This window comes from Vanessa cardui, chromosome 2 (assembly GCF_905220365.1).
Source record: "Vanessa cardui chromosome 2, ilVanCard2.1, whole genome shotgun sequence".
In the NCBI taxonomy this organism is placed as follows: Eukaryota; Metazoa; Arthropoda; class Insecta; order Lepidoptera; family Nymphalidae; genus Vanessa; species Vanessa cardui.
In genome coordinates this window covers 8,301,105-8,314,716 of record NC_061124.1, presented here as the reverse complement: position 1 = coordinate 8,314,716, position 13,612 = coordinate 8,301,105, and the positions used below count along the sequence as shown (strand labels likewise).

The following is a 13,612-nucleotide window of genomic DNA, read 5'->3' as shown; positions in this document are numbered from 1 at the left end:
ATTAAAAGATATAATTAATACATTGATTCTTAGATTTACGAGTGCAAAGATAACAGATAATAAGTAGTTTCGAAAGATAGTATTTTATCAACGTCCAAGTACGTGATATATAAAAAAACAGTTTTGAAATTACAAAACACGATTAGACCTTTAAAATATAATTCAAATATAATTTAATAAAATATATGGGAAACATTATTATTAATAGGTATCCCATAGCTGGGCTGAAACCTATTTGCTCTTAGCTTGAAGAGGGTTATTGTAATTTACTCCAGTCGCGATTTATTTTTAATTAAAAATAAATTTGATTAACTTTTTAAAAAATTTAATACATATTTTTCTTATTAATTTTCAACCGGATTTCTTCCTGTATATACGAACTCTACCTAAGAACAGGGCCGGCTTTAATCATGTAGACGCCCCGGTCTAGATGCGTGTATTCGAAGCACTTTTCTTTTCGACTGGGTGGTTCCAGGACCATCTTTGACATTTGCCGGAAACTGGTATAATTTGTACAAGATCTTTTGTCCATACGTAGTGAGGGTGAGGCAGGAGACTCCAGATCTTGGTGATCCCAAATTTCATATCCTGAGCTGTCGCCCCATCGCACCAGTACTGCCTAAGTATCAATAGTTAGCTTAAACTGAGCTGAGAACAGGTAATTATATGGCACTTATTGATTGTACTTGAAATAGGTTTTTTAAATCGAACATATTATAAAATACAGAAATTAAAAATATCATCGGTAGCCGGCGAACATAAAATTTTGAAATTAATTATTCAAAATTCAAGGAGTAAATAGTTAAAGAGATAAACAAATAGACGTTTAAATAAATAAAAATATATTGTTTTGTTATTAAAAAATACTTATTTTTATTATAATAATATATAAGAAATAATTGAAGTTAATAGTATACTCGATGTCACGAATACAAAGGCGGTACAAATCAAAATATAATTTATTCAAATTGGTTTTTTAAAGTACTTTTGAATTATATTAAATGTGAAACTAAGACCAGTATGGGATTTTAAAATGCTCCTAGAAGAACCGTCAAGAAATTTAGTAGTTACTCCTGTCCAACATTATAAAAATACATTAAAATTTATATTATTACATATCCTGTCTACCATCTCTTGCGTTGAATAATATCCCCTGTAAATGAATTTTTTTAACAATCAATTTAAATTTATAAAATAGGAAAGAAGACATGACGGTTAAAGGGAAGGTGGGTCATATTTTTTGCATTTGTCAAATTTTAAAAGATAATGACTGCAATCGTTTTACTAATGTAAAAAGCTTGTCGTGTCTGACCTTCGTACGTGGGGTGGTAATCCCAACGTCTGGTGCTTAGAACATAGGGCAGTAAACGCGATGGGAGAGGTACTCGCGAAACACAGACAGCTGAGGAGAGCGGTTGCCGAAAAAGTATTTTCGCACAGCCACGAGGGGAGTGCAGCACTGCAGCGACCGTGGAGGCGTTATATCAACACGACCCCGTAGCCTATCCAGTATCGTGCAGATGGCGATTAATTACATTGGATTAAGAGGTTAAAAAATTCTCACAGCCCGTTTCTTCCCCAAGGGCTCTGGACTGCGAAAGAAACAGGTTTGCTTCTAAGGCCATTGATCTAGAGGTCTTGCTTTAAGACACAAAATTGGGTAAGGTAAAAAAGTCAAGAGAAATTATCACGTTAACTCCAAACCGCACATAAATCTGATCGCTGATCCTGCGAAGAAACTCCGACCAATCGTATGGGTTTGACTCGAAGACAATAGAAGTGTTCGTGTTTGCGCTTGCGTTTAATATTTGAGCTTTGTAATCGAAGTCGGCCAGGAGTACTTCATAAGCAGCTCTCAATATAATGTTTTATGAAGTATTCAACGTGAAAGATGTGTTTTTATTGATGTGAAGAAAACATTTGTGATTTATATAAATATCACATTTCAAATTCAAAACGTTTTACAAATATATTCTAAATATAAACTTTACTCCCAATATAAAAGCTAAACTATGTAAACAATAATTATAAATGTCAAAATTTATTGTAAATATAAAAAAAATTGAAATAGATTTCTATTTACCAAAACACCAAGTGCGTCATCTGCGAATATACGCATAACGTAAAATCCCACTGTTGAGTCATAAATATACTTAACAGATATATGTATACGCTTTAACTTTTATGCAGCCATTACTACTTATATATAAATCGTTTTGAATGTCTGTCTCTATATCAAGCTCTGGGTCACTCTGTTCCAGTGCCATTAATAGGTATTCAGGCCCATAATAACTCATAAAAGTCCTTTCACTATTCTGATTAACATAAAAAGATATTTCTCTAAAATAAAAAAATTCTAACTCAAAAATATACCATCCATTTTATTCATATGTAAATTCATTATATCGTGCAGGTGAAAAAATTAAGCGTATCCTTTGTAAATGGGTAACTATTTTATGTAAAGAACTGTTTTTATGTACGAACAAAATTGACGAAGATGGATCCAATTTCATTACAATATATGAGGCACAGGGACTGGATTACCAGTTGGTTAGATAGTAGTAGTCAAATGTTCTACGAGTAAGCTGCCATTGTTATTAAAGTATCCTATGCAGTGATTGCAATAACCATCCCATCCATCCCATGCAGTGACTGAACACAATCAGAAAAAATCTTCCTATTTTAAACCGACAACAGCGAAGACGCATTGGGGACATTGGTGTTGAGGGCAGAAATAACAACCAGTAACGAGATTCTGAATTACAATCTAAAATTGACAATCAATTAAATAGATGATCAGGCCATGGAAAGACTGCAATATCATCCTGAACGGCTATTGAATCGAGAAACCCTCAAAAAGTAAACTAATATTATAAGATAACAAAGTCACATTCCGAATACATGAAGAAGTTGACCTCGTTGTTTACTAATATCAATAATTAAAGCATATATTTTAAGGCACGATAACATTTTTAACATAATAGTTACATAGCACATTTTATTTTTAACTTCGTCATTAATACTTTATCAATATACCTAGTCTATATACCTAGTATGTGTATGTAGTATTCGTTGATTTTCATACAGGATAATATATAATAATTTTATTGTATTGTAACATATTTATAATATTAATTAGTGGAAAGTTCTTCGCGGTAGAATCTACATTCTTAACTTAAAGCTACTATGTAGCTTTAACGTTCATTTAATCCTGTAGTGTGGCTCTTATATCATATTACTGATTGAATAAACATTATTTTCGTTTTGCTAACTGTTATAGTTTTTACATAAAAGTATATTTCAAGATGGCCTAGTGACGAGTCCTCTCAAATCCCATTGAGATGGCATGTGCTTAATTTGTGTTTTTTTTAAAGTCCATTTTATTTTTGATGAAAACGATTGCAGGAAATGCATGTGTGATTTGCCAAATTGTGGAAAATTCCTAAGCTGTTCATTTAACTTTATGGTAAATATACATACAATTTAAAGCTTCTGCAACATATCCGCATTCGCAAGAGCATTAGTAAACTAATTATTCTGACGTATTTTATTGTTACCTGAATGTTTTTTGTAGGTATTATATTGTACAAATAATGTAAATTCCTAATATAAATATGTCACCTACTTAAAAAATATAACTTTCCACCGATACATTTAAAAGTCATTGAATAAACAAAACATCACCATGACGTTTTTCTTGGGATTTCTATGCGATGTTAATGTATGTCATACTTGAGTAAAGATTATTTATTTAACAATTTACACCTTGCATCGGGCGTAACTAAATATTTGGTATTACTGTTGAACTACGCATAATACAGTCATTGGGTACACGTAGTAAGTATTGTTATAATGTGATATAACATTAATGTATAATAAGTATAAAATACTTTTTTTTAAGAAAATACGAAAGTTTTTTTAAAAATTCAACACACGTTTTTAATTTTCTTTTTTAAACATATTTTTAAAATTTTTAATCATCATATATCTATAGAATCATACGAGTATTTACTTCAATAATTAATCAAATTCAATTTTTTACATATATTTATAAGTCTATGTCTAGTCTCTAGCCTAGTCTAACATCTATGATTATTTTTCTATGTATCAATTTCTCCTTATTTTTTATTTCGGATACTATAGTAGCATATTGTTAAATATTTTTTTTCTTTAAAGCATTTGTCATTCATATATTAATTATTATCAATCGAATGTGTTAATGAAAGGGCACAACAATGTTTGTGTTCTTTACCGCGATGATAATTTCAAATTAAAAAGATATTATCTTAATGTGTTAAAATCCTTGAACGGTAAGATTAACGTACTTTCCTGTTCAGATCCTGTAGTCTAACGACATTTAACTGCACCATTGTTATACACTCACTGCATTGCAATGCATCTGAGCTGTTACAATAAAAAGTAACAAAGAATAACAATAAAATCAAACAATTCAATTAAAAATAAGCTCAAGCTTCTGATTTGACATTTTTAAAAGTATTAATTTTAATGTAAAGTTATGGTTTTTAAAGTAACTTCAATCTAGAAGAACCGGCAGGTAGCTCTTTAATTACAAATTTAATTTAATTATATTGTGAATTTATACTATAGGACTCCAATATCAATCACGACCTAAATAATTAGGATATTTTTTCTTTATTTTGATTATTTGATCTAAATAATAAGGACTTTGGTGAAGGAATTGATAATGTTATTGAATCGTTATCTTGATTTAGTATAGCATAAAAAGAAATTTAGTTTTGATAACTTACAGTATTCAAATCAAAAGCAGTATTGCTAGCAGTATATATGTACTTTATTCAAATGAGTTCAATTTACAATATGAAACTGCTACCACCGATATGTTCAATCCCAGCCCAGTATACGGATACATTAAACTTCCGAACTCAATCAAAATAGACTGATGCACGCAAGGCAAGAATAGCTCATCTCTAGAGAATAAGTTCAACTCTCTCCAACCATGTTAAGGCCACTTTAAAATAATGTTTATGATAAACATAAAAACAAATTGGGTATACCGATGGCGGAAATATTTTGAAAGTGCCGGAAGCGGTAAGAAGGCATCCTTGGCAATACCTTTTTACGCCATACTTCATTCAGTGAACAAGTTCGGAGTTGTATCGAAAGGTCAGTGGCACGTTGGTGGGTGGGGATGGCCATTGGCCAGTTTGCATGTATATGTAATCTCCGTGCTATTTCATGGTCACGTGAAGTTTAGGGCTAACTGCATGTTATTGACGTCAGCGGTATTTTCTGTTAGATCGCACACCGGATTGGTTCATTTGATTTCACAGCCTTACTTATTTCGAATGAATGCTTGAAAGATATTTGCGACTTCAAAAAAGGAGTGTTCTCAATTCGACCGTATATTTTTTTTTATTTTGACACTGAATATTTTTATTTACCTGACTTGAAGCTCTTTTTATGGATATGAAAATGGTACTGTGAAAACTAGGAAATATGGTAATAAAAATTACATGTATTGTAACCATGTTTGTTGTTAATGATTTTTTTAAATCCTGTGTAAAAAAATAGTTAAAAATTATTGTGTTTTACTAAAGTAGTAACGGTGCAACAAACTAAATTGCCATTTTGTAAGAACTCACTTCGAATATCACTCGTGAAATATTATAAATCGATTAACGGCGACACGTTATTTTCATGTCTTTATTCTTAAATATCATTGTAGTTAATGTCTCCTATTTTAAATTTTTCAAGAAGAGTATTCGGTTTTAGGGCTTCTTTCTGTACCTACCGACCTCCCACTCATCATATATTCTGTTGCCAAAATGTAAGTGAGTCAGTGTAACTAGGTTGGTGGTGCAATCGTGTAATGTAAAGGATGGTTATTATTTCTTATAGCATTTACCTATAATATTATATTATCGAATTAAACGATAACACAATTATAACTCCACTTTACACTACTTTATTTACATGATTATTCTTTGTTTCCATAAATGCAAGGATTATTTTTTAACTTGACTGTATCGCTAGCACATGATTTGAATAAACAATGTCGCATAAATGCTACTTTTATTTATATTATGTTGTGTTAGTTTATTTTCTGTAGGTATTAATAAACAACGAGCGGCAATAAAACAAGCTATAAAAAAATTTGCTCTAAAGAAAATAAAATACTAAAAATCAAATAATAAAATATTAAGAAGTCGTGGTATTGACGCTACAAAAAATTGTCTTTTTTTTCGATTCGACTCTCAAACCCTTTTTTTCTCATTTTATATCAACATTACGCTTTTACTTGAGACACATTCTAAATCACATAAGAGAAACGCAGACAAATGCAAAAACTCAAATCACATAAGAGTCCCAGCAACAGTGCCCAAAATGTTTTGTGCACCGGAAATGCCCACTAAAAAATTCTCACCATTTATTCGGTGGACGCCAAGAAATCGCTTTTGTGTGCGACGCTTTGTAACATAAACTCTGAAACAACTTCTTCGGATTCGTCTTTAAAGATTACATGTATGATTCTTCTGCTACACCATTTGTCTAGTCAGTTTATATAAAGATAGCGCTGAATGATACACTTAGACTACACTAGTCTTACTTAGTACATTGATTTTCTAATAAATAGATATGTTATACCCATACTAAACAACAGAAAAAAGTGTGCCGTGCCGGGGACCGTTTATTTTAAATTTCGTTACAAGTAAAAAGGATACCTTGATAAAAACAATGAGTAAATGGGATAACTAGATGTTTTAACTACGCAAAACGTATTACTACATAATTATGATGTAAGTATTATAACGTATTACTGGCATAATTATGATGAAAACGACTAAAGGCAAACGTCCCAATTAGGACGTTTTCTAGTCTTCACTTTTTGCGCGTTAATGACATATCTATTTACTAGAACATCATTGACTACATAGTAGTAATGTTTTATTTTTTTATATAACAGAGATTTCTACAAAATCCTTGAAGTTCCAAATTATTCTCTCTAAAACAATAACAAAAATGCATGTGTGTTGACGCTCATGTTTTGCATATTGTGTTCAATTTTAAATTAAAAAAAAATAAAATAATGTCAAACCGTAAATAATCGTGACGTTAATGATGAAATATTTTTTGTTCTTTTGTCATAGCTAACTATAAAAAAAAACTGCTTATCAAATTCACTGCTTGGGTGTATTAGAAACAAGCGAATATTAACGAAAAAGAACGAAAATATATTCACAGCAATAACATTTCATCGCAATCAGAATTTGGCGGAAAATATGGGTACATACATTTATACAACTCCTCGACGTAACAATAGTAATGATGGAGTATTTGAATGAAGAACCGTTACTTGTTTAAGCTTTAAAGATAAGTTCATTAACATCATTTTGTGTCAGTTAAAGAGAAATGCACCTTTATAGTCTAAATATTGATTAGCTCTTCGTTTTGATGAGCTATATTTTCTAATACTTAGGCCGCGCCTGATTGGCATATATTTTTTATATGCCAATCAGGCGCGGCCTAAGTATGGCCAATCACGAGATTTAGCCAATTATGAAAAAGAAAAACACATTACACAAATCGTGTGTGTGCAAAAAAGGTTCACTCTTTATTTTCTCACACGCCATGGGATACGGTAAATCCAGCAAGTTCACATAATGTTGTCTTAGATTTTCGCGATTATTACACATTGAAATAAAACTAGTTTTAACGGATTTAAATCGCGTATATTAATTATTTTTATCATCCCGACGTTTCGAGCACTTTACAGCGTTCGTGGTCACGGATAGACGGTAGAGAGGTAAAATAATTAATATACGCGATTTAAATCCGTTAAAACTAGTTTTATTTCAAATCCAACAAGACTTAGGGGGTCGCGCATTACCACTTTTTCACGCTTTCCACGGCCAAGAGTGGCCCCTTTAAGAATTCAACTTGGAAACTTCTAATAGGATATTTGACAATGCGAAAAATAAATTATGAATTATTGTAATCAGTTGAGTTTAAAAATGGGTATTTACTAACGAAAGTTGAAAATAATACTTAATTTATTCAAAAATGCATAAATAAAAATACATTTTTAAACGTTTGACACGTGACACTAAACGCTCCTGATGAAGTCACTTTCTTGTAAACCTTGCTTTTCTACTATATGTACCATAGATTAAAATACAAGAAAGTGACGTCACCGACCCCATTGCAGCGCCTTATTGTCCAAGTAGCGTTTTTGCGCGCTATTTAAATATGGAATTTTTAATATGATATTTTTTGGTAAATATGTACTAGAAATAATAAAAATCTACTTTTACTGGGTTCCTTAACTTCTACTAAATAATATAAAATGGATTGTAAAAACCAGTCAAATAGCCTATTTGTACTAGAAAAATTCTGAAGGAAAAAAATATCAGGCCGACCTATTCTTACATACTGTGGCGCACCTCTCTTACCTCTGTTTTCAGATACAAAGTTTTGCCATTGCCGGTTGGGGGGTTATGTTATCGATAAATTAATGTAATTAACTTAGGGATCTTTTAAACAGGATTAATATATGGGTAGGTACATTTTAATTGATTAAGGATAAAATGCATCAAAATAAAAGTAATACATTTTTATATTAAGATTTTTTTTTATCCACCACATGGATTTGACATGTCAGGCTGAAATATTAAGTGTGGACAGCTGCAGTTTCCTGGTTGAGTGTCCAGATAGCTGCTGGTGCAACTTCAAGGATAGCATGCCTGTCCCCTTAAATATTAGCAATATCCACGTGCAGATGGAAAATTTAGTGATGTACCCACTTTAATTTTTGTACTATGTAATTAAATATAAAAACATTTAATGTTCCGTGGCGCCTAAATTTTAATATTAAATAAGAGAAATGATAATACATTGAATTTTCCAACGTTCCTTTTATTCCAAGTGACCGAAATTGTCCAAATCTGAATGTGAATGCGAATGTAATATCAAAGTGACCAAATTGATTGTAACATTTGTAAATTTAGCTCCTTACCATTAAATAGTTATATAACCCAAACTGTTTTCTTTAAATCCATCCCCACATAAAAGGTAACACACCTAATATTGCACAGAATGGAAGCGTCGCTACATACTCTCTACTTTAGGACTTTGAATTATTTTATTGACCTTAATTTTAGGTAGACAAAACAGAAAACTACTATTTTATCATTAATTAACTAAGTCGTCATATTCTTCATAATTATACGCCTATGTTTTTATTAATTCTAACATACTAAGCAAAAATCTTTTTGAGAAAAAGATCTTGTAGGTAACTGTTTCGTACGTTTTGCGATTTTAGCAACTTTTGCATAATATGTAAATTAATTTATTCATAATATGGCTAAAAGCCTTATAAGCTTGTTGCGGCTTAAGTTTCTATCGACTCGTATAGTTAGAAAGTCTATAAAAACTCTACAACGGATAAACTAGTGTCTAATAAATAAGAATACCATTATATTACTGAATAGGTACAAATACACAAATATCGTGTTGCGTTGCGTCGCTAATACCTGAAGGCTTATTCTACAATAGTAATAGGCCCAGATAATATATTTTTTAAATAATTAATTAGTCTTCCAAAATTTACGATGTAAAACGAAAATGATCAAATACTGACTCTAATTATATTAAACCTGTCTGTTAAGCGCTGAAATATTTTGAAAATTTATATACCTTTTTTGTTTGGCATTCTAAATTATTTTACGTAATTAATCAATAGCAAACGACCCAATGAAGACAAAATTTTTATTTAAATACATATTAAGTTTTAAGGAATGCTTAACTTAACATCGTAACCTAGCTGCCTCGAGCCTACTTAGCCATGTATTACCCACTCCTAACAAAAACTCTTATAATTTGCCATCGTGCCAAATCCTAAGACGTTCTTATGTACTTACTATACCTAAGATGAAAACAACGATATAGATTATGGATGTTATGGAAAGTAGCCGTAGCCGTAACCGAAACCAGTAAAAATATTTAATATATTTTAAATGGTTTTTGGAGTGTCATCCATTAAAAAAACTAACTAATTTAAACATGTTAAGTTTTTTTTCTGTAATTTTACCTAATACTAACAATAGCGTGCAAATAAATTAAAATTTATATCTCGTAATTTTTTTAACTATTTCTATATAATCGTAACAGAAGCTATCCGCTATCCGAAGTTATTTCATAACGATAACAGGTAAAATATTATTCATTTATATATCCGTACTAAATCCGAAATGACATATCTTCTATCCTGAATCATCCTGATTTCTTTAAACGACAAAAAAAAAATACCAACACTTTCATATTTAATAAAAAGTCCACGATTCTTGCTGATAATATTTAATACATAATTACAGTTCCGCTTATTATTTACTTCATAAAAATAAGTCTCCTGTTTGAAATTTAATTACAAAAGTTAAAATCGGGCCAACTAGCTACTCCACGCTTCCATTTTAATGAGCTCGAATAGGGATTGACCCCTTAAGCCCCTCGACAAGGACCAAAGGCGACCTACATTCAGATTTTTAATATCACGTAACAAAAGGTTTGTAATGTTGCTTTATTTTTATATTCTAGCATTTCGAATCAACATTAAAACTTCTGGATCCTTACAGATCATTTAAAGGGACTTTTTTGTACATATTTTTACATTTTATTATATATAAGCACTATTATTATTAAAAAGAAAAAAATTATAAAACAAACAACAAAATACAAATATTTTTTTTATTTTTAGAAAATCCTATGCTACTTCAAATAGCTACAAAAATACTAGCAGGTAATAACACCAAGAAGTTCTTATTAATGGATATAACAAGTTTTGCAAATTACTATTATTATATTTATGAATATTAATTAGATTTTTTATCAAATCATGAAATATGGCTTTCTGTTTTTGTTAATTAATTTATAAATTTCAGTCAACACTTACTTTGGATTTAAGTGCTAATTCCTATAACTAATTATTACAAACTTTATAAATAATGTAAAAAAATTTTTAGTGATCTTAATAATTATGTTAAATGCCAGTGATTTGTTCCATTTGCAGTATTAGACCGTGTCAATATAAAACTTATAAATATAGTGTCACAAAATGTCAATTCTTCTAAATATCGTTGAGGAATAATGTTTATAAAACAAATTTATAAATACACTACATTTAACATTTTAATTTTCCGTTAATGAGCAAAATTTTACAGTTATTCGCATTTTTTTGGTGGGCTAAATATAAAGAGCTATGCTTTCTTTTATCTCAAGCTAATTTAATGTAAAATCTTTATCAAAAGAGGTAATTTTTCTACATAATATATAAATTGTCATAATTGACTTACTAATTTTAAATTTTCAATTCGCTTACTCTAAAAAGACAATTTTATTTTTTAATGATTATTGTAATTTTCAAGTAAAAAATTATAAGTTTCTTAGAGCCATGCTATTAAAAAAAAACATTAGAAATAAAATTGCCTCATTCATCATAAGCAATATACTTATTTTAACTTACAACTAAGTAATATAAATTGTGCTGACTTATACTATTGTTATTGTACTAAACATTGAACAATTAATTTAATCACTTTTCCCAATTTTACACAAAATTTAACATGTTGCCTAAATGTCTTAACAGAAAAATCAATTTTTAAACAATATAAAAAGTGAGTAAAACAAAACTAGGTTCTATTATTGTTTTTGATAACAATGCAAATATAATTGTAAAATATTATCTTATCATATTTGAATTAGGATTAATGGAAGAATCTAGAGCAACAATGCAGGCTATCAGCCTCATTTAGAATGTAACAAAGGGAATAAAAATAAATATCATCATGCTTTAGCACGTCGAAACATTTTAATTATCTAAAATAATGTAAATAATATATACTTTATAGGGGGAATATTGTTTAACAATTTAAAGTTTAAGGACTAAAGTTAGTGGAATGTCGGGTTACCAAAAATAATAATAAATACTGCAGTGGATTGAAGATATGTAAAATTGAATTCAATTTAATATTAGTCATCCACTGAATCAGTCTTTCGATGTTATTTGTAATCTGTGAACACATATTTATGACATCTTAAAATGCAGTTATTTTTCTGCTTTGTCACATTTTAGTAGATGCTTCAAGCGAGCGCAACAATGGTGCGCGGGCCATATACTAGAATCTGTCTTTAGAAGCATGTAGATCTGGGTTGGTGAGATACTGGAGCTCTTGCAGTTCTTGGAACTTTTCATGGTCTCGAATATGAGCATAATTAGCTGATAAGCACATCAAATAATGTACTAAGCTCAATATTACAAGTAAACATGATACCATTGCCAGAATAAACATAAACTCTGCTTTTTCAACATAGTCCTTACAGAATAGTTTTATTTTGAATGCTTCACAAATTTTCATGTCCTCCTGTTTAACAGAAGATGGAAACATAAAATCGAATTGAGTGAAGTCGATACAAGTCGAATGTTCGATATTTTTCGGTTTCGAGCAAAGTTTCCAAAATATTGTAAATAAGAATGTTGTTATGACTAAAAAGCCCAATAGGATCAGCCACACAAAGGTTAAAATATAGGTAATTATCATAAAGACTGCGCAAGATATCCTTCCGCCGACCCGAGCTCGCCACGCTCTGTACACCTTTTGTCTTGTTGCACCTGTTGTGAGGCACCCTAGGCATAACAACATAAACCCTAAGGCTGCCATACAAGCACTGCCTACGATGAATATCATTTGAAGTGCTTCAATCCATATCAGCCGAAAATGAAAAACTTCGTCAAACATCAAAATTGAAAGCGCTGATCCACGATACATAGTGCCACAAAACACCCCCACGCCCAAACAGCACATTATCGTAGCTATAAGAGTGGCATGAGGTACCCTCGTAAGACATGCTTGACAAGCATCACCCATTTTGATAAAAAATCCACTTTTCACTTTCACTTCATAGATAAATACAATATTTGAGGAGTGTTATAAACGGTATTTTCGATTATGTTTAATACCTTTCGAATGAGTGATGAGTCAAATGTTATGAAACTTGAATGAAACAGATAACCACAAATACACAGATAACTAAAATTAAATTTCATTAATTATATTTTTCAAAATTGCGATCTCATGAAATTGTTATGTTTTAACGTACATAAAATAATTAAAAAAATTGAAATTTAATTAATTATAAAAGATATGCTTATTAAAAATTACATAGTCATGACAATAAGGCTGATTACACACAATATAATGTTAGTAATTATAAAAATTGTTGCTCAAGACCAATATCTACAAATGATTGTTTGAAATATAGTAATTGTGGTAATTACTATGCAAAAGGTTAACTCTGCTATGACCTCAAACACATTAACATTAAAGAGGTTTCATGCGCAGATTGTGAGGTACAATGTTAAGCTATCCTTTTTAACATTGTATTTGATTGAAGTTGTTTTTTTCCTTATGAGACGTATTGACATCAACAAAATATATTATATACCAAATCTAATTTGAGAAATCTATTTTTTTAATATCAACATTTTCTTTTTATTCCTAAAATTTTAATGTAATTTTCTATAAGTTATTGTATAGGATATTAATGCTTATTTAGTTTACTCGTTTAAACTTAGTCCTTT

At 30.2% G+C, this 13,612-nt stretch overlaps 1 protein-coding gene across 1 annotated transcript; it reads right to left on the bottom strand.

Annotated features, from left to right (window-relative positions):
- Nucleotides 1-10,708: 10,708 nt before the first annotated feature.
- LOC124538300 (neuronal membrane glycoprotein M6-b) lies at nt 10,709-13,036 on the bottom strand. The gene has a single exon (XM_047115331.1). It carries the CDS (start codon nt 12,897-12,899, stop codon nt 12,150-12,152), a length of 750 nt encoding a protein of 249 aa, XP_046971287.1. The 5' UTR covers nt 12,900-13,036; the 3' UTR covers nt 10,709-12,149.
- Nucleotides 13,037-13,612: the final 576 nt, after the last annotated feature.

Coding starts and splice junctions, on each gene's coding strand:
- LOC124538300 (XM_047115331.1), bottom strand. CDS start 12,899: ATGGGTGATGCTTGTCAAGCATGTCTTACGAGGGTACCTCATGCCACT.